General features: G+C 42.2%; 1 protein-coding gene across 3 annotated transcripts in view; it reads left to right on the plus strand.

Annotated features, from left to right (window-relative positions):
• The window catches only part of VCL (vinculin), a 272,569-nt gene that overhangs the window by 172,770 nt on the left and 74,187 nt on the right, over positions 1 to 25,612 (plus strand). For all 3 annotated transcript variants that reach the window (XM_073581038.1, XM_073581039.1, XM_073581037.1), the window contains exons 6-8: positions 429 to 589; positions 4,512 to 4,602; positions 5,091 to 5,238. In XM_073581038.1, the coding sequence (XP_073437139.1) occupies positions 429 to 589; positions 4,512 to 4,602; positions 5,091 to 5,238 (400 nt within the window). The remainder of the gene's footprint in view (positions 1 to 428; positions 590 to 4,511; positions 4,603 to 5,090; positions 5,239 to 25,612) is intronic.

Genomic DNA, 25,612 nt, shown 5'->3' on the forward strand with positions numbered 1-25,612 from the left:
AAACATGGATTTTTGTGATAACTCGCCGTAAAATCCTTTTCTCCGAGACGCTCATTGGGGGACACAGCACCCACCCTATTAGCCAGTTGGCTCTGTTTATTTAATACGCATTTATTTGTGTGATATAAGGGTGGTCCTTTTCTGGACCTGTTGTACCTGTTTTAAGGCTGATTTTGTTGTCCTCCTACTGCTTTGGCACCAAACTGAGTTCTGCCCGCAATAGGGGCGAGGGTGTATACGACGGAGGAGGAGCTAACCTCTTTTTTTCACTTAGTGTCAGCCTCCTAGCAGCAGAAGCATACACCCACAGTATCTGTGTCCCCCAATGAGCGGCTCGGAGAAAAGGATTTTAAGGTGAGTTATCACAAAAAGCCATGTTTTTGTTCAGGAATGAAAGGAATTTTTGTTGTCATCCTTCTTTTTCCCAGCTATGAAGATCTTTGTAACTACTAAGAACTCGCGTAGTCAAGGTATCGAGGAAGCTTTAAAAAATCGCAATTATACAGTGGAGAAAATGAGTACAGAGATAAATGAAATTATACGGGTATTGCAGCTTACTTCATGGGATGAGGATGCCTGGGCCAGCAAGGTGAGACGCTTTATATACCGTATATAATATAATGTGTGTGTATGGAATTAGCAGTACAATCGTCTGATCAGTTTTGCTTAATTTGTAACCATTTTAGATATTGAGATATTGACGTTATTTTGGCATAGATAGCGATCAAATCATATATGGGCAGGAATCTGTATGTGATATATCTAATATATAAAGCTCAAAGTGTGTGTGTGTGTGTGTGTGTGTGTGTGTGTGTGTGTGTGTGTGTGTGTGTGTGTGTGTGTGTGTGTCCGGGATAGGCATCTGCACCGTCGCAGCTACAGCCACAAAATTTGGCACAGTCACACGTCTGGACCCAGAGAGCGTCCTAAGCTATGTTGTGAGGCGAAATTTTAACCCCGCTCGTTCCAATTCACCAAACAATTTTGCCCCTATCTACATACTGGGGAAAAAGTGTGTGTCAAGCCCCGCCCCTCATTATGATGTCATAATGGTTGCCATGGCGACGCTGATGTCATCAAAGGATGTGTGATGGGTATATGGGCACTGGACTATGGGATGGAGGATATGTATGACGGGTATATGGGCACGGGACTATGGGATGGCGGATATGTATGATGGGTATATGGGCATGGAACAATGGGATGGAGGATGCGTGATGGGTATATGGGCACGGGACTATGGGATGGCGGATATGTATGATGGGTATATGGGCACTGGACTATGGGATGGAGGATATGTATGACGGGTATATGGGAACTCTACTATGGGATGGAGGATATGTATGATGGGTATATGGGCACGGGCCTATGGGATGGTGGATATGTATGATGGGTATATGGGCACTGGACTATGGGATCGTGGATATGTATGATAGCTATATGGGCACGGGACTATGGGATGGCGGATATGTATGATGGGTATATGGGCACGGGACTATGGGATGGAGGATATGTATGATGGGTATATGGGCACGGGACTATGGGATGGAGGATATGTATGATGGGTATATGGGCACGGGACTATGGGATGGCGGATATGTATGATGGCTATATGGGCACGGGACTATGGGATTGTGGATATGCTTGATAGCTATATGGGCACGGGACTATGGGATGGAGGATAATTATAATTTGCTATAACTAACCACAGTTAGTTACTATGCCCGGGCAGCACCGGGCTCTTCAGCTAGTTACATATATAAATGTTATGCCCATCATGCCCTGATATTAGTTTTCTGCAGTGTGCATGGGTGAAATTGTACTGTGAAACCGTGTATTCTGCAAGAAGTCAGAATAGTCCAGTACAATAAGTGAACAATCCCGATGGTCTGACTCATGTGCCGTCATTGTAATGGGGTCAGACTAGAGATATCTATAAATATGTATATACCGTATATATTTTGTGTGTGTGTATATAGATTTATCGGTCTATTGAAGGATGTGTGTAATTTTTCTTAAATCATACTGTTTTAATTGTGTTGACTTTTTTCACGTTAGGATCTGTTTTTTTTCACATTCTCTCTTTTCTTTATTTTTTATGTTCTGGGGTATAGAAGGTAAGATGTCTGCACAGGCAGCATGCCCTGTTAACCAGAGTGCAGTGTATTATGTATTCTTACCGGTTTGGTATTAAATGTAGTTATTTAAATTATTGTGTTTTGCTTTGACCATATGGGGTTTATATGCAACTTTGTACATAGCTGTGTTTTTTGCTCTATTTCAGGGTTCTGAATAATAAGTACCGTATGTAATTTGCACTAAATTGGCAAAATGTGTTTTCTCTGGCTTTTAAAGTTGAAAAAATATTTTTGGTTTGGTTGAGCTCATATTAAATGAAACCTATAGAAATATTTAAAGAGCAATCGTTATTTTAATTAGGATTTCATAAATCAATAGTACATGTGAAAATAAGAAAATATGTAATATATCTTCGCGAAATCTGCTTCTTTTCCTTCTGGACTGATAAGTCATTCTCAATTCTGAGCTAAAATCTGTGTTTGAGGAAGATAGATTTTCCCATTACTGAGATAGGAGATGACTGTTGGTGCTTATAAAATTTTATGGAGGAGCTAGAGGCCGACACACACTACTGCAGGTTCTCCTGAAATAACTATCACAGTTCTTCATAGAACTTAATCAGCACCAACTACCATCTCCTTTCTCTGTTATTGGAAAATCTTCAATCACCGATTACAGATGTTACCTGGGAATTTAGTGTTTTGTGGATGAATAATCAGTCCAGGAGGACAAAGAAGCAGATTTCTAAAGATGTATTACAAAATTGGCACGTGTACTATTGATTTTATGATTAAAAAGTGAAGAAAACACTGGTTACTCTTTAAGCTCTTCTTAAAGAACTACTCTTCTTCGTCCTTCATAGACACCATTCCATTCCTGCTTCCAAAAGAAAGGGGTTTCTATATTGTAATATGTGAATGAACAGACTGTAGACTGTCTGGCTACTTCTACAATACACAACAGGGCTGGTTCTACGGTGTCTCTAAACGAGTTTGCTCTTTTATTTGTGATGATGATGATGATGATTTCTTGTGCCAGGCTTATGGGCGATACTTAACATATTATAGATGATGTAGCAAAGTTCTAACTTTATCACAATTGTTTTTTGTTCACTGATCTGCGTTTCTTTGGCAGTTAGTTTAATTTAAAGGGGTTGTCCCGTCACAGACAGTTGACTATGGATTAGAGCCAGATTGACTATAGTAATGGGTTGCTTGGCAGAAAGGGAACCTCTGAGTGGTCCTTCCTCATATAAGGTGGGGGTGAGTGGGTCTTAAGAGAGGGAAACTCCTGATAAGACATCCATTTGCTGTAATAGGAGACATATGGACAGGGTTGTCTTCATGAGAAAACCTCTTTTACTAGTGATCTAGCGTGCTCGGATAAGGTGTTACCGAGGACGCTCGGGTGCGATCAGACTATCTTCAGCGTGCTAGCAATCTCTGCACGTGTTGCGGCTTTCTAACAGCCACGAGACATGCAGCCGCTGAGACTCGGCCATCTTTTGTGAGCACACCGATGACACTGTTAGCACCTGAGCATGCTCAGTAACACCTTATCCGAGCACATTGGCTCAGCACTACTCTTTACCAATGTAATGATGTGCTAGTGGCATTTTAAATGGGTATCCCTCATTTGGAATGCTTTATACCAATATTTTAAGGAATATTTCCACCTTTTTACCATCATGTTAAAATGCTGTTAGTTGTATTTGGTAATATATAGCAATTTTGATGACCCACCCTATACAGCAAACAAAAAAATAACGTAAGATGAAAGGCAAATATCTGAGATAAAACCACATCTTTATTAATACTTCTGAAATGCAACACAAGCATTATTAGAACAGAGACAACACAAGAACCCAGACAAAACTGAATTTTGAAACATCTGGACAAGAGTATGCACCCAGCAAATTCAATCTCTGCCAAAAGATGGCAGTGTATCGGCACAATTGCAAAAAATTAAGGCCCTGGGAAAAATGGCTGATGTTGATGTGGAGACGTGTAGGAGTCAGATGCTCCTGATTCATTAAGAGGAACATGCTTCTTAATGAATCAGGACTGTCTCTCACATGGCGTGTGCCTGCCCTTATAAACGTTTTGATGGAAAGAAACACAATTTTTCAAAGCAAGGCCAAAGGATATAAGGCTCTAATTGACTTCACAAACTTGTGGGTTAATGTGTACACCTTCAAATTCAATGTCTACCACATAATGACGGTGTACAACCGCATGCCCAGTTGTATGTCACTCCAAAGGTATTTTGTAGTAATGGTAACTTTACACTTCATGCTCCATTCCATAGTAATGAGAACCAAGACTTTATCAGATTACTGTGGACAGCTTGTATTGGGTTGATGCTAGTTTAATGGTTAATTATAAAAAAAAAAAAAACCTTGTCCAATTTTTTTTTTTTTTTTAAACTGTTAGGACACCGAAGCCATGAAGCGAGCGCTAGCACTAATTGATTCTAAAATGAATCAGGCGAAGGGTTGGCTGAGGGACCCTAATGCTCCTTCAGGTAAGAATGAAGTCCACAAGCTCCACTGTATTTTAAACCTTTTTTTTTTTTTTTTTTGTGCGATCAATAGTAATTAGAGTTGAGCAAGAAGATTTGTACTGCCCAGGACTGGCTCAAGTCTGTTCAGATGGGAGAAAGTTACCCCACCAACGTCCTTAACAGAACAAGTGCTTCTACTGAGAAATTACTCCCACATAAAGCTAATGCAATGAGTTGTGCTCTCTGAATCCAAATGCCTCTGAGAGAGCTGAAGCATATGGTGGTATATTCTGGCCCCATATGGGTGACCTATCAATACTCCATGCAACTCAGAGAGGTTCTACAAGTCCATGATATTGCCATGTTCAGAGCCCCCCTGACTGGGCAGATTGAGTCTCTATAAAGCAGCAGCTTTAATCTAAAATGGTGCATTCATTTGGGGAGGTTGCATTTATGTGGAGTGAAGTAATATTTTCTCCATTTGCTGCTGGTTTTGCTGTACTGTGCAGGTGATGCAGGAGAACAAGCTGTACGCCAGATTATAGATGAAGCTGGGAAGGTTGGGGAGCTGTGTGCAGGGAAGGAGAGGAAGGATATCCTGGGGACCTGCAAGACTCTAGGCCAAATGATGGATCAAGTTGCTGACCTAAGAGCAAGGTAATTACAATAAATCATTTTACCTAAAATGTTATCATACTTTTTAAATCCAAAGGGAGTTTGTAGCTATATTCCGCGCTGCCGCTTTAGACAAATTCCAGGAGAATGCTGTATGATTGCAGTGGTTTTATTCTACGCGTTTCAGGGGTCTCCTGCCCCCTTCATCAGGAAATACCACAAATACATACAGGTATCACAGACATAAATAGGTTTGAAAGGATGCTGGATTTCAAAAAAATGAGCGCCAGCAAGTCAGATGGTGCAGTGTCAAAGTTCAATGACACCACATGATTAACAGTTAACCTAAGATATATTACAAAAGAATACGTATTTTAAAAGATTTTTTGATTAAACTTTCGTTTACAAAACACATGATAAAGTCAAATTTACGATTTAAACAAAAAAAAAAAGGGAGGGGGGAGTTTATTCCTGTTTAGAGGTGGATACCTTACAAGTGGACTATCGTATGGAAACAGCAAACCGCTTTTTTTTCATTGAAAGCATTGCAATATTTATACAAAAAGGGGAAAAAAGTAAAAACATAATTTTAATTCTTTACCAATAAAAAATATATAATTTTAGTTAAATTCTAAAAAATTAAATATAAAATTATTTTTTAGTATAGAGGAAATGGGTTAAAAAATAATAAAGGATGCTAAAAGCAGCAACACACGAGAAGCTGCACAGCAGTCAGCGCTGCTCAGAATGAGAACGCAAACAGCATGGATTCATTACTTCACTGATACAAAGATCATGGGCAAATGTTAGATTTAACATGAAGCACATAAAAAAAGGGGGTTAATATCAGTGAGTGAATGGGTGGCTTCATTAATAGATAAGATCGCAGGCAGTTTTTGTGTTCAACACGTGACACAAGTCTTTTCACTGTGAAGGAGTGGCAGTAACATTCTTGCACTGTTCACTAATCTCTATGACTAGGCAATGTATGCATGGGAGCTGAGTTAAAGGAGAAATAAGATACTATTATCAGCCGGGGTCATTCTTTCATGTCAGACTAGTAGAATTAGTAGCGCTTACCCGGGCTTAATTAAAGAAGGAAAAAAAAAAAAAAACTCTTCAAAAAATTCTTCAAAAAATGCAACTAACAGAGATAATGTTTAAGACAGAGGTATGAAAGTGATTGCTCCCAAGGGCAAAAGGAGCTAAACCTGATAGGAGGCTATACAGGATTTTCATATATATAACACTCTTTTAGAGTTAACGCACAAGCAATATTTAAGCAAATACATAAATAATTTTTTTCCATTAGACCAAGGAGGCACAGTATTGTAAAATTAATTATAAATATAAAATTGCAATTAGGTATTGCATTAAGTGCAAACAAATCTATAAAAAACATATAAAAAACCACAAGGCGGGGACTGCATAACTAGGTTGACATTATCAACAAGGGAAACTGACACAAATAGTGCAAATAAAATTTTAAATTTAAATAGAACAAAGAGAAATTATCGCAAAGAACTCAGAAGCCATCTATACACATGAGGGTTTTTTTTTTTCTCCCTTAAGGTTACAGAGCATGTGAATATGGGTGTAAACAAAAATTCCACTGTCTAGGTAAAAACCTCAGTTATTTCATTTAAACCCTGTGGTTTCAGACTCCCTAATTTGTAGATCCAATAGGCTTCCTTTCTATTTAGTTTCGTTGATCTGTTCGGTGCACATTTAGGTATATGATCGATAGGGCTAATTTTTAATAATTTCGAATTCTTATCATGTACCAAAGCGTAATGTCTGGACAGCCCATGAGTAAGCAGGCCTTTTTTAATATTATGCCGATGGGAGTTCAATCGGATGTGTAGGGGTTGTGTGGTCCTCCCTACATATTGCTTACCACAGGGACATTCAATGACATAAATGACAAAGTCAGAGTTACAATTTAGAACAAAAGGGATCATAAATTTCTCTTTAGTAGAAAATGAAATCATATAATCAGCTTTATGATTTATATTAGAACAGCATAAGCAGTTCCTCATGCCACATTTAAAAATTCCTTTAGTTGAATTCAGGGTGTAACCGTTAATGGGGCTAGCATGAGCTCTCAGGCGGCTAGGGGCTATTAGATCCTTGATTGTGGGGGCTCTACGGAATGTAACCCCGGGATTCCTTGGAAGGATATTGTTCAGAATGGGATCGTTCAGTAATATATGCCAATTCTTATGAAAAATTCTACGGATTTCATTATGTTCAATGGAGAATTGCGTTATAAAATTCATTGAAAAGTTCTTATCAGTAATAACTTGCTCTTTAGGCTCCAGCAATGCTCTCTGATTTACTTTGAGAGAGTTTTTAAAGGCATTCTTAATTAAGTGTGAAGGGTATTTTTGGGCAAAAAATCTTTTCTTTAAAATATTGGACTGCTTTAGAGGAACAAGAGGTGGGAGAAAAAAAGAAAGGAAAAATACTACCTTAACAAGTAGTGAGGAGGGTCATGCTTCTAATATTTTTAATTTATCAGATTATGATCTTACCAGTAGTGAGACAGCCCTTCTCTCCAAAGGATTATCCTTCTGCCCTAATAATAAATCGAAGGATTTTGACCTCTTTTTGGACTTGCAGATTTTTATTAGAAAATTAACTCTCAAAAGACATTTTGCTAAAAACACCACAAAGGATTCTGCTGAAATGGATGAAGATGTTCATGATCTTTTTTTTTTTTTTAAACACAAATTTTATTTCAAATTTTCATAGACATTGCTTCATTTCACATGACAAGTCATTTTTCCAATAAACAGACAATAACTCAGCCTATCATCCTCCCTTAAACAAACCCTCTTCCTCTTACATTTTCAATGGTCTCCCCTAGCAACTTCGCACACATGTTATGTCTAGACCACTTGTAAAACACAGATTGCAAGCATCACCTCTGTAAAATATCACCACACATTTATCCTTTTTAACTCCTGTCCCTACCAGGACCTTACACCTCGCCTTCATTAGCCAACTTCAGATTCCCCAAATTGTTTTGGATGTCTTCCAGTAGGTACCATTCAGTATATTTAAAGGGCCTTACTATTCTCCTTATTTCCTCTTCATCACATTGTCTTACTATGAAAAGCCTCCATTTTTTAAAGAATTTACCCGTCAGACCCTCCTTGTTCCTTTCCGCCTCCAGCTGTTCGATTCTGAGTAAAGATTTAATCTGTCCCATCACCTCTTCCATCAACGGCACACTTCCCTCAAGCCATTTGGACAGTAGAGCCCTCTTACCTATCATAGCCACCCCATGAAACAATTTTGGTAATTTGGGCCTCTGTTCCTCTCCTCCTCTTACTACCTGTCCCTTGTTCCTATAATGAAAGATCCACAGCAATGGATCCATTTCAATTTCCACACTCCCCACTTTTTGCATAAATAATTGCAATCCTTTCCAGAATTTCTGGCTCTCTGGGCATTGCCAGATCCCATGGAACAGGTCTGTTTTTGGCAATTTACATTTGGGGCACTGAGTCACTCTGTTTATCTGTTGTGTATTTGGGATGTTAAAACCATAAATTGCTCTATGCATCAGTCTATATTGAGTGTCCCTCCAACCTTCATTAATCACCTCCTTCCTCATCTTCATCCACCCCTGTAATATCTTCTCCCCTGCTTCAGAGTCACCTAGTTGTCTTGCCCATGCTCTCCAGACTTGTTCTGGGCAGATTGGAATCAAAACCTCCCTCAAAGCTTTATATAATGCGGAGATAGAATTCTCATGTCGGTCTTTCATAATAATTCTGTCCAAGTCATTCGTCACCTGTTCCATTCTAACATCCCTCAATTGTGACATTAGCCCCTTTTCTATCTGTTTGTATTGGAGGATTTGAAATGTGGATAGCCCATATTTTGTCACGATTTCCTGGTATGTCAGCCATCTATTCTCCACCTCATGTATTAGATCTGTCACCCTTTTTATCCCCTTGTTCTTCCATTCTGAAAATAATTTGTTGTCTCTTCCCGCTGGGAAATCTGGGAACCTCCATATATCAAGATGCTTGGATATTCTCCAAGACAACTTGAATTTTTTCCTCACTGCCTTCCAGGCCATCACCGTATCTCTACATACCAGTGAGTGTTTAATGTTCCTTGGTATGTTGGCCAATGACGTGTGTAATAGTGCCCCTAAATCCCAGGGTTTACAAAACTCACTCTCCAAACGTATGTCAGAATGCCCATTTGTCTTCCTCAACCAGTCTATGGCATGTCTCATCAGGCATGCCAAATTATACCCTCTAATATTTGGCAGTTTAATGCCTCCTTGTTCCAAAGATTGCATCAATTTTTATTCGGACTCCCATGACAGCACCACGAGAGAGGGGATCCGCCCTTTAGGAACAGGAAACCTACAGATACAAAAAGGGCGGCACCTCTCCCACGCATCAGTTGGTTTCCTGTTCCTGAAGGGACGGGATCCTACAGAAGACCAGGATCCCAGGCCGGCCGGCCGATACAGGTAGCGGGGGGGTCTCCTACCTCGGCCTGGTGCGGATCCCTGGAAGACGCCACGGTGGCCCAGGATGGGTAGCACGGCGGTGGCGTAGTCAGCAGGGAGCGGCGTCCGGAGGATGTCCGACTCCAGAATAAAAGCCGCCGCCGGTGAGTATGTTTCCCCCCGGGGGCCCCCGGATCCGGCGGCGCTGGTGCGGTGGCCGGCGCGCTGCGGGGGACGCTGCGACCGGGGAGCGCGGTATCCCGAAGCTCCCGGGCGTCCCGCGTGACTTCCGGTCGGGCGGGGTCGCGGTGACGTCAGGGGGCGGCCGGAGGAGGTGCTTCCGGGTCGGCGGCGCCACTGCGCATGCGCGAGAAAAACAAGATGGCGGCGCCCATCGCAAGCGCCGATGAGCGTCGGCTCTCCGGCCCGGTACGGCGTCAGCTGGGGAAGGGAGCCCTATTAGGGGGGGAGGGGCGCGGCACGCATACTGCTGTCCGGAGGAGGGGTATATAGGCAGGACCCGGGCAGGGTGCCTTGCCTTGGCCACATTATTGCGAGCAGTAATGGAGAGCGAGCAGGAGCAGCAGCGGCGTCAGCAGCAGCAGCAACGACGGCAGCAGCGACAAACATCTCTGCCGCCCCTGGATGACCTTCGGCAGGTCAAGCAGAAAAAGAAAGAGTCACGTGACCGTGAACGTGCGGGACGAAATGACCAGTCCAGCCATAAAAGCTCCTCTAAGCAGACAGGAGCATCGTCTGAGAAGAATCCCCCTCATCCTCCGGGGAAGAAGGCTTCAGGTAAAACTAAACACAGGGAATGCGCACTCTGTGCATGCCCATTACCGGACTCATGCCCCAAAAGATTGTGCCCCCCCTGTATTCAGCAGACAGTGGCGGAAGAGTCGCCCGCGGTAGCAGCGAGTTTGAGAGACATTGTTAGGGCAGAAATGAAGGAAACCCTAAAGTCACTGTCCCAGCCGGAAACTATAAAGGGCGGGGTCCCGGTGGAGTCCGATTCCTCGGCAGAATGGAGGAGAAGTAGAGACTCCCAGGCTTCATCTCCCTCGTCCTCCTCAGAAGAAGAGGACTCTGGGCGGTTTTGTCTGCCTCTTGACCGGGTAGACAAGCTGGTCAAAGCAGTCAGAGGGACAATGGAAGTAGAGGAGCCTAAGCCCCAATTATCCATGCAGGATGTCATGTTCAGGGGGCTGGAGCAGAGGAAGCATAGAGTCTTCCCGTTAAATCAGAAGATCCAGGATCTAATCCACAGAGAGTGGAAAAAAACGGATAAAAGAGGGTCGCTACCACCAGCCCTCAAACGCAGATATCCCTTCGACGATCCGGCAGTAAATACTTGGGACAAGGCCCCCAAATTAGATGCGGCCATTGCAAAGGCATCGAAAAGATCCTCGCTGCCCTTTGAGGACATGGGATCCCTTAAAGATCCCCTAGACAGGAAGGCAGACACCTTCCTTAAGAATACTTGGGAGATGGCAGCCGGTTCCTTAAGACCAGCAGTGGCGTCAACATGCACAGCCAGGTCCATGATGGTCTGGTTGGACCAGTTGGAGTCACAATTAAAACAGGGTACGTCAAGACAAACAATTCTTGGGGCCCTACCAACAATCCAAGAGGGAGCAGCCTTCCTAGCAGATGCCTCGGCGGATGCAGTAAGAATGGCAGCCAGAGCAGCAGGTCTCTCTAATGCGGCTCGTAGAGCCCTGTGGCTAAAGTGCTGGCAGGGAGACATTCAGACCAGGGCGAAGCTTTGTACTATTCCGTGTGAGGGGGAATATTTGTTCGGCGCAGTCCTGGACGAACTGCTTGAGAAGGCTGGGGACGACAAGAAAAAATTCCCAAATCTCTGGCCTACATCCTACCGACGCCCATTTGGTAGAAGGAGATTCCGTCTGGGGAGAAGGCCCAATTCTTCGCCTACTTGAGACCGTCCCAGATGGGAAGATAGAAGGAGAAGAGGTACGGGCTACATGTTTAGACGCTCGTCTAGAGATCAAAAGAGACAGAATCAATGACTAGCAATTCCCGTGGGAGGTAGACTATCATCCTTCCTTCCGGCATGGTCACAGATTACAAATAGTGACTGGGTGCGCAATGTAATATCCACCGGGCTTAGATTGGAGTTTACCCAGGTCCCGCGGGATACCTTTAAATCCACTCCTTTAAGATCTTCACCCCTTGAACAAGCAGCTTTAGAAGCGGAGGTCTTGAGCCTATGCCAGAAAAACGTCTTGATAGAGGTTCCGGAAGCTGAGAGAGGAAGAGGTTTCTACTCTCCCTTATTCCTGATCCAAAAACCTGATAAGACATTTAGAACAATCATTAACTTACGTTTCCTTAATAAGTTTTTGGTAAACCGTACTTTTAAGATGGAGTCCATCAATACGACAATAAAAATATTGTTTAAAGGGTGTTTTATGGCAGTCATAGATTTGAAAGATGCGTACTATCATGTACCTATCCATGCAGACTTCCAGCAGTTCCTGAGGGTGGCGGTTTCAATAGACGGCACAGTCCGTCATTATCAATATAGAGCCCTTCCCTTTGGTCTCTCAGCAGCGCCCCGGGTATTTACAAAGATAGTGGCCGAAGTGATGGCGCATTTACGGGAGGTGGACATCCTGATTGTTCCATATTTGGATGATTTTTTAATTGTAGGAAAATCAGGGGGCCATTGTACATCCCAGATAGAAAGAGCTAAGTCCAGGTTAGAAAACCTCGGATGGATATTAAACTACGAGAAATCCCGACTCCAGCCCTCAAAAATACAAAAGTTTCTAGGCTTACTATTAAATTCAGAAACTCAGCAGTGTCTGTTGCCATTGGATAAAATGCAAAAGATACAGCAGCAGGTTCTTCGGGCGGTTGATAATCCTTCTATGACCCTCAGACAGGCCATGTCCCTGTTGGGATCTCTAACCTCATGCATCCCAGCAGTTAGGTGGGCACAATTCCATACTAGAGCCCTTCAGAAGGATGTCCTATTTAATAGCAGGGCCTTAAGACACTCCTTACAAGGTCAACTGTTGCTAAGCCCCTCGACTGTCACATCGCTTAGATGGTGGCTCGATGATGAGAACCTAGCCTCAGGGGTGCCCTGGATAACGCAGATAACCCGTGTTATAACCACAGACGCTAGTCCCTTCGGTTGGGGGGCCCATATGGGGGACATAGTGGTACAGGGACAGTGGGATTCGGATACGGAGATCTCATCCAACCAAAGAGAGCTATTGGCGATAGAGCAGGCAGTCAAAAAACTCATTATGTACCTACAGGGCCATCACGTGAGGATACTCTCGGACAACCAGGTAGCGGTAGCATATATCAACCACCAAGGTGGAACCCGCTCCGACGCCCTGATGCGGACAACAGAACGTCTCCTTCAAATAGCAGAGGGAAGTTTTCTATCTTTGACGGCGCTCCACATCAGAGGGAAAGACAACGTAAAGGCAGACTTTCTAAGCCGCAAGGCTCTAAAGCAAGGAGAATGGGCTTTGAACAGGGATATTTACCACCAGATTGTCCGCAGATGGGGTCGGCCAGAGGTAGACCTCTTTGCCACCAGAGAAAACAGAAAAGAAAAATCGTTCTGCTCTCTGAATCCCAGGGAAAATCCACTAGCAGTGGACGCCCTCCTGATAAGATGGAACTTTTCTCTGGCATACGCCTTCCCGCCATTAAATCTTCTACCTCTGGTAGTAAGGAAGATCAGGGAAGATCGGGCAAGAGTCATATTAATTGCCCCCTTTTGGCCCAGGAGGACCTGGTTTGCATGGTTGAGGACCATGTCTGTATGCGATCCCTGGGTGCTGCCGAACCTTCCGGATCTCCTCTACCAGGGGCCAGTCAGCCACCCACAAGTAGCGAGACTCCATTTGACGGCGTGGTCTTTGAAAGGTCACTGTTAGAGGATAGAGGGTTCTCCAAGAAGTTAATTGATACCCTCCTAAAAAGCAGGAAATTGACTACCACTAACATTTATGCTAGGACCTGGAAGCGATTCCTGTCCACCTTTCAGTTTGACGCCAGAGACGGAATTCCCACGAAACATATTCTGGAATTTCTCCAGAAGGGTCTCGAATTGGGTCTCTCCACAAGTACATTAAAAGTACAAGTTTCAGCCTTAGGGGCCTTGTTTGCATGTGATATTGCCAATAACTATTGGGTAGCAAGGTTCATCAACGCAGCAGCTAGATCGAGACCCATACACAAAGACAGATGTGTGCCTTGGGACTTAAATTTAGTCCTTACGGCCTTGACAGAAAAACCATTTGAACCTCTGGATTCGGCCTCATTAAAGATTATATCTCTTAAGGCAGCTTTTCTAGTGGCGATAACATCCGCACGTAGAGTGAGCGACATACAGGCACTTTCCAGATTGCCCCCTTACACAGAGTTCTTACAGGATAGAGTAATCCTAAGACCAGATCCAGCATACCTTCCCAAGGTAGCATCACAATTTCACAGGACACAAGAGATAGTTCTGCCTTCCTTCCTCCCTAATCCGACCAACGCTAAGGAGCAAAAACTTCAGGCATTAGATATTAGGAGATGCTTACTTAAATATTTAGCAGCCACGGATCCTTGGAAGAAGGAGAAAGCATTATTCCTATCCTTCCAAGGTCCCAGGAAAGGTTGTAGGGTATCAAAACGCACATTAGCAAGGTGGATTAGGGAGGCTATCTCTCTTGCCTACACAGCAGGTGGAGGTCCGGCTCCGCAGAACCTGAGGGCGCATTCCACTCGTGCCATGGCATCATCTTGGGCAGAAAGATCTGGAGTGTCAATTGATCAGATATGTAAGGCGGCCACCTGGTCATCTCCTTCCACCTTTTTTAACCACTATCGATTAGATATGGGTGCCTCTTCAGATCTCACCTTCGGGCTAAGGGTGCTGCAGGCTGTAGTCCCGCCCTAAATTAGTTTACATCTCTGTAATTCTCTCGTGGTGCTGTCATGGGAGTCCGAATAAAGTATTAAGTTACGTACCGGTAACGGTATTTTTCGGAAGCCCATGACAGCACCCTTAGTTCCCTCCCTTGTTCACATATAGGGGTGCACTCCTTTAGAAGATTGTCCACAATTTACGGTATGTGGGAGATGGTGTAAAAAAAAAAAAATATATATATATATTTCTGCTATATAGGGTAGATAGGTTGTATATATTATATGTTGTGTACTAACCATGGTAGCCTCTCAAGCTCTGTAAACCAACTGATGCGTGGGAGAGGTGCCGCCCTTTTTGTATCTGTAGGTTTCCTGTTCCTAAAGGGCGGATCCCCTCTCTCGTGGTGCTGTCATGGGCTTCCGAAAAATACCGTTACCGGTACGTAACTTAATACTTTACGTTTTAATTCTCGGTCTTTTCACCCTCCATAGGAATGTCGAAAATGCTTTATTCAATCTATTAATGTCTGTATGTTTCAACAACATGGGGATGGTCTGCATTGGGTAGAGTAACTTTGGAAAGCACATCATTTTCAAGAGATGATTTCTACCTAACAGAGATAACGGTAGCCCTTCCCACAACTTCAATTCCCGTTCTATTTTCTGTATCAAAGGTTTGTAGTTTAAGTCATATATCGATGCTGACGTACATCCCATCTGTATTCCTAGATATTTAAGATGTGACTTTGCTATTGGTATCCCACAGATTTCCCCCCTTGTTCCATCTGCTACCATTAGTGGCATCCTTTGCCCACAGAGAAATAGTATTTCACACTTTGTTCTGTTCAATTTAAAACCTGACAAGCTCCCAAACTCCTCTATCTGTTTTATCACTTTCGGTAGGTCCCTCTGAGGATTGTTCATGAATAATATAATATCATCCGCAAATAGCGCTGAGTGCAGTCGTTCCTTCCCAACACTAATGCCTTCGAAACAATCTCCTTCATTTAACAGTCGAGACAATGGCTCAATGGCAAGGTTAAACAGAAGGGGTGACAATGGACATCCCTGTCTAGTCCCTTTGTTCAAAGGGAAAGACTGCGACAGGAACCCGGGCGTTGCCACCCTCGCCTGAGGATTCGCGTATAATACTCCTATAAACGTACGAAAGGCTCCCTCTATCCCCATATTGTCGAGTACCGTCTCCAACCATGTCCACCCCACGCTGTCGAACGCTTTTTTAGCATCAAGCGTGACCATGGCTGGACATTCCTCCTTTCGAAGATCCCTGTGTCTAATAGCATCCATTACCAACATGGCCCTCCGCACATTTGTCACCGCTGCCCTCCCTTTAACAAACCCCGATTGTGCCGGTGAAATTAAATTTGGTATTATCTCCGCCAACCTATTGGCCATCAATTTGGCCAAGATTTTAAGATCCTGATTTATTAATGAAATTGGCCTATAGTTTGCTGGATTGTCTAGATTCTTATCACCCTTGGGTATCAATTTTATGTACGCAGTGTTGAGATGTCCCGAAATTCCACATCCTCCCAGTATTTTATTGTACATTCTAGTCAAAACCGGCGCTATCTGCTCTCCCATTTCTTTATAAAATTCCCCATTGAACCCGTCAGGTCCCGGTGCCTTGTGTATATTCAAATCCCTTATTACCGACTGTACTTCCTCTATTGTTATTTCCGCGTTCAATCTAGACAGCTCTTCCGAATTTATTTGCGAAAGTTTTATTTTTCCCAACAGATCACTTCCCCTGTCTCCCGTCTCTTCCCCCCTGCTATATAAATTCGCATAGTACTTCCCCAAAATCTCTGTAATCTCCTTTGGGTTTGTTCATTATTGGGGGCATATATGTTATGTATACCAAATTCTCCCTGTGGACTGGAAAGCTTGATGTAGATATACCTCCCTTCCTCGTCATTGGTCTGAGACACTATCGTGTGGTTAAAATTTTTGTTGATCAAAATCATCACCCCTGCCTTGCGTCCCATGGAGCCTGACCCAACTACTTTTCCCACCCATAGTTTTTGCATACGAAAGAAATCTCCCTGGGGTAGATGAGTCTCCTGTAATAATGCTATATCCACTTTCAATCTTTTGAGGTGCCTCAATATCATCATACGTTTATGTGGTGACTTCAATCCTTTTACATTCCATGTCACTATTTTAACCATTATCCCAATTCCTCAAATATGTCAAGTCGCTATGTGGTCTTTCATATGTGTGGTGTTTTGCTTCCTTCAAGCGTTCAGTGCGCTTATGCCGTTGCATTCCCTGTACCCATCCACCCTTCCTGTATCCATTAACAATTAACAACCCCTCAACTATCCCCCCCTGTACAATCAAATGTCTCTGCACTCCCATTTTTTCTGTGATGCTCCTGGCTCCGCTATTCTCCCTCAGCCATTTAATTAAGAATTATACGTAGTCTATCCCTCATTAATTTATTACCCAACTAACCCAAACAAGGCCTTCTTGGTCAGTAGTCTAGCCAACATATAGCACCCCCTCCCTCCTTTCCCATGCATAATATTTGTCATTACTGAACCCAGAATCTTTCTTCTTCCCAGCTTTGTGGATACCTCAACATCCAACAGAGGAGTTTATCAAATAAAAATATAAATGCGAAAGAAACCCGATCCCCCCCAGATATTAGTACTCCCCTACCCCTCAGAGTAAGCAAAACCCCAATATCAATAACATCTGGAGAGACGAGAGGAACCAGTAAGAAGAGGCCACTTCAACCCCCACTATCCGTCAATCTCTCCTCTCATAAATCCCTCAGTTCAGTCTTCAAACCTACTCCCCAGAGTCTCTCTCAAGGCACTCCCCTGCCCTGGTTTCCCGACTTGTGTGACGGCGATCTTCGTGCCTTAGGGTTCTCCATGTGAGGCTCCTTCCCTTCCTCTCTCCTTTCAGTCCATTCGTTCCAGCCCTCCTCCCGAACCTCCCCTTCCCTCTCCCCGTGTCGACCACCCCTCCTCTCCGGAGATTCACTTGTCAGGTTTCTGTCCTCCATCTCCTCCATCCATCTCTCCGCCTCTCTCAAGTCCTTTGTCACAAAAAAAGATCCATTTCGTTTTGTCACTCTCAGAAGAGCAGGGTAGAGTAGTTGAAACTTTATACCCTTGCGGTACAGTGTGGTGCATATCTTGCTGAAGGACTTCCTTTTCCGGGTGACCTCTGCCGAATAATCCCCAAAGATCAATATTTTATGTCCTTGAAGAGACAGTGGGGTCCTTCGTCCTCTAAATGCTCGCAACAACTCTTCTTTGTCCTTGTATTCCAAATATTTTATTATGACTTGGCGCGGTCTGGCTGTTCCAGTCACCCCTGCATTACCCTCCTTCCCGTCCGCTCCCCATGCGCCCGTGTTTTCTCTTACAGGGCCCACTCTGTGCGCTCTTTCCACTCTGCATCTGTGTGTCAAGCCCAGCACCTTGGGAAGCTCTGCTTCACAAATGTTATCCAGCTGCCGCATGGTTATTGATTCCGGTAACCCCACCAGTCTTAAGTTGCTTCTCCTGGACCGGTTTTCTAGATCTTCCAGTTTGTCTTTCATAGCCTGGGAGCCCTCCTCCGTCTCCTTCATTTTCCCCTTTAACGTTGTCACCTCATCCTCTGTATTAGATAATCTTTGTTCCAGCTCTGCCACTCTGGCTCCCTGCTGTGTGATCTGTTCTTTAATGGGGGATAGCGCCACCCCCACCATGGCCTCCAGGGACTCCTTTATCTTGTCTGCCAGGTGTGCTGCCACTGCTCCTGCCAGGCGATCATAGTCTATGAGCACGTCCGTTAACTGACTGCTCTGCTGGGCTGCCGGCTGCTCATGCTGCCTTCTCCCCTCCTCCTCCATCAGGCTCTGCTCACCTCCCTGCAGACCGCTGTATCCCGCGTCTGCCGCGCCCGCCGCCATTTTGAGATCTCGTGCTGCGTGGTCTTCCCCAGCAGCTCCTGGCTTTAAATGCTTGCCGCCGCTCCGGAGAAGGTACCGCTCCATATACCGGCGTCTCCTACTACTTATCCCTCACTTCCCGCTGTCTCCCGCAGCCTTGGGGTGATCTTTGTCGGTCTTTGTAGCTGAGGGGAGCGCGGAGCTCTGTCTCCTGCGTCCTCACATCACAGCGCCGGAACCGGAAGTCCTTCATGATCTTTTTCATCTCGATGTACCTTATAAATCTAATTTTTATCCCCTTGAGGACAAAAGTCATCAGATTAATGCCTTCAGCGATATTGTACAAAAAGAGTTTGAAAAAATAACAAGGAGGGGCATTAGTAAAAGGAAGAAACCTAATCTTAATAGACAAGAGAAACAAGCATTGAAATCCCTTTCTCTTAACAGTTTGATTGTGATTAGACAGGCTGACAAAGGTGGTGGGATTGTAATCCAAAATCGATGTGACTACATTAATGAAGCTCATAGAATTTTATCTGATACTAGCTACTACATTAAAAGCTCATTTAGCGATTATTCTAAATCTATTATAGCCTATAATGCTTTAATCATCGAGGGTCTTTCCCAGAATATTTTCAATTATAAAGAAAAAAAGTTTTTAAGCATTAAAAACCCAAGCATTCCTTTTTTTTATCACTTACCTAAAGTACATAAAGATCTTTGCAATCCTCCTGGCAGACCGATAATTGCGGGTATTAACTCTCTAACCTCTAATCTAGCTCATTACATTGATAGGATTATGTTACCGCATGTATTTGAATTAAAAAGTCACCTCAGAGACTCAACTCATCTATTGTATCTACTCCAAGAAATCACTTGGAAACCACAATATGTTTTCATTACTATGGATGTGACTGCACTTTAGTCTAATATTCCACATGATATAGGTGTGAATTGTTTTCATCATTTTTTAAAATCTGACATTAGACTTTCTTTGACTCAAAAGGATTTTATTTTAAAAGGTATTGATTTTATATTGAAAAATAATTTTTTTACCTTTGAAAAAATATTTTATCAACAAGTTAAGGGGACCGGAATGGGCTCGAAGGTAGCACCTACTTTCGCTAACCTTTTCATGGGGATTTTTGAAAATTCCTTTATTTTGAATGAAAATTGGAGCAAAAATAATATTTTTTATAAAAGATTAATTGATGATTTATTTTTTATCTGGGACAACTCCACTAACAATGTTGAAACTTTTATTCAGACAATAAATTGTAATGACTGGGATCTTTCTTTTACAGCAGCTTACAGCAGTCTTTTAATTAATTTTTTAGATATTAACCTTTTTATTAAAGAAGACAGAATATGTAGCAAAACGTTTTTTAAAAAAGTAGACACCAATGGCTACATTCATTTTAATAGTGGGCACTACAACAAATGGTTGAATAACATTCCTAACAATCAATTTCACCGGATTAGAAAAAACTGCTCATTGGATACTGACTTTAAAGATCAGTCCAATATTTTAAAGAAAAGATTTTTTGCCCAAAAATACCCTTCACACTTAATTAAGAATGCCTTTAAAAACTCTCTCAAAGTAAATCAGAGAGCATTGCTGGAGCCTAAAGAGCAAGTCATTACTGATAAGAACTTTTCAATGAATTTTATAACGCAATTCTCCATTGAACATAATGAAATCCGTAGAATTTTTCATAAGAATTGGCATATATTACTGAACGATCCCATTCTGAACAATATCCTTCCAAGGAATCCCGGGGTTACATTCCGTAGAGCCCCCACAATCAAGGATCTAATAGCCCCTAGCCGCCTGAGAGCTCATGCTAGCCCCATTAACGGTTACACCCTGAATTCAACTAAAGGAATTTTTAAATGTGGCACGAGGAACTGCTTATGCTGTTCTAATATAAATCATAAAGCTGATTATATAATTTCATTTTCTACTAAAGAGAAATTTATGATCCCTTTTGTTCTAAATTGTAACTCTGACTTTGTCATTTATGTCATTGAATGTCCCTGTGGTAAGCAATATGTGGGGAGGACCACACAACTCCTACACCTCAGATTGAACTCCCATCGGCATAATATTAAAAAAGGCCTGCTTACTCATGGGCTGTCCAGACATTACGCTTTGGTACATGATAAGAATTCGAAATTATTAAAAATTAGCCCTATCGATCATATACCTAAATGTGCACCGAACAGATCAACGAAACTAAATAGAAAGGAAGCCTATTGGATCTACAAACTAGGGAGTCTGAAACCACAGGGTTTAAATGAAATAACTGAGGTTTTTACCTAGACAGTGGAATTTTTGTTTACACCCATATTCACATGCTCTGTAACCTTAAGGGGAAAAAAAAAAAAAACCCTCATGTGTATAGATGGCTTCTGAGTTCTTTGCGATAATTTCTCTTTGTTCTATTTAAATTTAAAATTTTATTTGCATTATTTGTGTCAGTTTCCCTTGTTGATAATGTCAACCTAGTTATGCAGTCCCCGCCTTGTGGTTTTTTATATGTTTTTTATAGATTTGTTTGCACTTAATGCAATACCTAATTGCAATTTTATATTTATATTTATAATTAATTTTACAATACTGTGCCTCCTTGGTCTAATGGAAAAAAATTATTTATGTATTTGCTTAAATATTGCTTGTGCGTTAACTCTAAAAGAGTGTTATATATATGAAAATCCTATATAGCCTCCTATCAGGTTTAGCTCCTTTTGCCCTTGGGAGCAATCACTTTCATACCTCTGTCTTAAACATTATCTCTGTTAGTTGCATTTTTTGAAGAATTTTTTGAAGAGTTTTTTTTTTTTTTTCTTCTTTAATTAAGCCCGGGTAAGCGCTACTAATTCTACTAGTCTGACATGAAAGAATGACCCCGGCTGATAATAATATCTTATTTCTCCTTTAACTCAGCTCCCATGCATACATTGCCTAGTCATAGTGAACAGTGATTAGTGAACAGTGCAAGAATGTTACTGCCACTCCTTCACAGTGAAAAGACTTATGTGTCACGTGTTGAACACAAAAACTGCCTGCGATCTTATCTATTAATGAAGCCACCCATTCACTCTGCCACTTTATCCTGCGTTTTTTCTTTGAGCAGTAGTTGGCTCCTGCACAGCGTCCTGTGTGTTGCTGCATCTGATATTAACCCCCTTTTTTTTATGTGCTTCATGTTAAATCTAACATTTGCCCATGATCTTTGTATCAGTGAAGTAATGAATCCATGCTGTTTGCGTTCTCATTCTGAGCAGCGCTGACTGCTGTGCAGCTTCTCGTGTGTTGCTGCTTTTATCATCCTTTATTATTTTTTAACCCATTTCCTCTATACTAAAAAATAATTTTATATTTAATTTTTTAGAATTTAACTAAAATTATATATTTTTTATTGGTAAAGAATTAAAATTATGTTTTTACTTTTTTCCCCTTTTTGTATAAATATTGCAATGCTTTCAATGAAAAAAAAGCGGTTTGCTGTTTCCATACGATAGTCCACTTGTAAGGTATCCACCTCTAAACAGGAATAAACTCCCCCCTCCCTTTTTTTTTTTTTGTTTAAATCGTAAATTTGACTTTATCATCTGTTTTGTAAACATAGTAACATAGTAACATAGTTATTAAGGTTGAAGGGAGACTTTAAGTCCATCTAGTTCAACCCATATCCTATCCTAACTTGCCCTAACATGTTGATCCAGAGGAAGGCAAAAAAAACCCATGTGGCAACAGTAAGCTTCACATTGGGGAAAAAAATTCCTTCCCGACTCCACATACGGCAATCAGACTAGCTCCCTGGATCAACGCAATATTAAGGAGACTAGTGTATATACCCTGTAATATACTTTTCAAGAAAGGCATCCAGTCCCTTCTTAAATTTTAGTAGTGAATCACTCATTACAACATCATATGGCAGAGAGTTCCATAGTCTCACTGCTCTTACAGTAAAGAATCCGCGTCTGTGAGTATGCTTAAACCTTCTTTCCTCCAGACGTAGAGGATGCCCCCTTGTCCCCGTCACAGGTCTAAGAGTAAAAAGATCATTAGAAAGGTCTTTGTATTGTCCCCGCATATATTTATACATTGTAATAAGATCACCCCTAAGCCTTCGATTCTCCAAACTAAATAACCCCAAGTGTAATAACCTGTCTTGGTATTGCAGACCCCCTAGTTCCCTAATAACCTTGGTCGCTCTTCTCTGCACCCGCTCCAGTTCAGCTATGTCTTTCTTATACACAGGAGACCAGAACTGTACACAGTATTCTAAGTGTGGTCGCACTAGTGACTTATATAGAGGTAAAATTATGTTCTCCTCATGAGCATCTATGCCTCTTTTAATGCATCCCATTATTTTATTTGCCTTTGCAGCAGCTGCTTGACTCTGGCCACTAAATGTGAGTTTGTCGTCCACCCATACACCCAGGTCTTTTTCAGTGACTGTTTTGCCCAGTGTTTTACAATTAAGCACATAATTATACAACTTGTTCGTTCTACCCAAGTGCATGACCTTACATTTTTCCCAATTAAAGCTCATTTGCCATTTATCAGCCCAAGCTTCTAGTCTACATAAATCCTCCTGTAATATAAAATTGTCCTCCTCTGTATTAATTACCCTGCAGAGTTTAGTGTCATCTGCAAATATTGAAATTCTACTCTCTATGCCCCCTACAAGGTCATTAATAAATATGTTAAGAAGAAGCGGGCCCAAAACTGACCCCTGTGGTACCCCACTGCTAACCGTGACCCAGTCCGAGTGTGCTCCATTAATAACCACCCTTTGTTTCCTATCCCTGAGCCAGCTCTTAACCCACCTACACATATTTTCCCCTATCCCCATTGTTCTCATTTTATGTATCAACCTTTTGTGTGGCACCGTATCAAAAGCTTTTGAAAAGTCCATGTACACCACGTCCACTGCATTCCCTTGGTCCAGTCCGGAACTTACCTCTTCATAAAAGCTTATCAGATTAGTCTGACAGGAACGGTCTCTTGTAAACCCATGTTGATATTGGGTCATAAGGTTATTCTTCTCCAGATACTCCAGTATAGTATCTCTTAGAAAACCCTCCAGGATTTTACCCACAGTTGAGGTTAAACTTACTGGCCTATAATTTCCAAGTTCAGTTTTTGTCCCCTTTTTGAATATTGGCACCACATTTGCTATACGCCAGTCCTGTGGTACAGACCCTGTTATTATGGAATCTTTAAAGATTAAAAATAGTGGTCTATCTATGACTGTGCTTAATTCCTGCAGTACTCGGGGGTGTATCCCATCCTGGCCCGGGGATTTGTCAATTTTAGTGATTTGTAGACGCCGCCGTACTTCCTGCTGGGTTAAGCAGGTGACATTTAATGGAGAATTTTTATCCCTGATCATGTTGTCCGTCATGGGATTTTCTTGTGTAAATACTGTTGAAAAAAAGTAATTTAGCATATTTACTTTTTCCTCATCCTCATCCACCATTTCACCCAGACTATTTTTAAGGGGACCAACACTATCATTTTTTAGCTTCTTACTATTTATGTAGTTAAAGAATATTTTGGGATTATTTTTACTTTCTCTGGCAATGAGTCTCTCTGTCTCAATCTTTGCTGTCTTGATTTGCTTTTTACAGAGTTTATTTAATCTTCTGTATTTATTTAATGCCTCATCACTACCTACTTGCTTTAATTCTCTAAATGCTTTATTTTTATCTCTTATTGCACCCCTTACAGCTCTATTTAGCCATAGTGGTTTCCTCCTATTTCTAGCATGTTTATTCCCATACGGTATATATTGTGCACAGGTCCTATTCTGGATGCTAATAAACGTCTCCCATTTTCTTTGTGTATTTTTATGTCTCAGGATATCGTCCCAGTTAATTGCACCAAGATCATCTCTCATCCGTTGGAAATTTGCCTTCCTGAAGTTTAGTGTCCTTGTAACCCCTCTACTACACATCTTATTAAAGGATACATGAAAACTTATTAATTTGTGATCACTATTACCCAAGTGACCCTCAACCCTTACATTTGATATGCCGTCTGGCCTGTTGGTTAATATTAGGTCTAGCAGTGCCCCCCCTCTTGTTGGGTCCTGAACCAGTTGTGAAAGGTAATTGTCTCTCATCGTTGTCAGAAACCTATTACCCTTGCTGGAACTGCAGGTTTCGGTTCCCCAATGTATTTCAGGGTAGTTGAAGTCCCCCATAATAATGACTTCTCCTTGAGTCGCTGCTTCACCTATTTGCTTAATGAGGATATTCTCTGTAGCTTCCATTATTTTTGGAGATTTATAACAAACCCCTATCAGTAATTTATTATTTTTCCCCCCTCCCCTTATCTCTACCCACAGGGACTCTACATTTTCATTAGATTCATATATATTATCACGAAGGATGGGTTTTAAGGATGATTTTACATATAAACACACGCCTCCCCCTCGTTTATTTGTACGGTCATTTCTGAACAGACTATAGCCCTGTAAATTAACAGCCCAGTCATGGCTCTCATCCAGCCATGTCTCAGATATCCCCACCATGTCATAATTATGTTCCAACAACATTAACTCCAATTCCTCCATTTTGTTGGCGAGACTTCTGGCATTAGTATACATGCACTTTATGTGTCTCTCTGTACCTCTATTCTTTCTTAAATTATTAACTGTTCTAACCCCACCCCCCATGCCACCCCCACCCCCAATGTCATTATTTGTGCCCAGGTCTCTATCTGCACTGTCTTCCCCTCCTATAAAAGGAATACCCTCCCCCCCTGGCCCTAGTTTAAACACTCCTCCAACCTTCTAGCCATTTTCTCCCCCTGCACAGCGGCAACATCCCCATTGAGGTGCAGCCCGTCCCTAGCGTAGAACCTATAGCCAACTGAGAAGTCGGCCCAGTTCTGCAGGAACCCAAACCCCTCCTTCCTACACCAATTCCTGAGCCACTTATTAACCTCCCTAATCTCCCGTTGCCTCTCTGGCGTGGCACGTGGTACAGGAAGTATTTCCGAAAATACCACCTTGGAGGTCCTTGCTTTAAGCTTACAGCCTAATTCCCTGAAATCATCTTTAAGGACCTTCCACCTACCTCTAACTTTGTCATTTGTGCCAATG

The sequence above is a fragment of the Dendrobates tinctorius genome, unplaced genomic scaffold, assembly GCF_039654945.1.
Source record: "Dendrobates tinctorius isolate UK_male_01 unplaced genomic scaffold, ASM3965494v1 ptg000068l, whole genome shotgun sequence".
Lineage (NCBI taxonomy): Eukaryota > Metazoa > Chordata > Amphibia > Anura > Dendrobatidae > Dendrobates > Dendrobates tinctorius.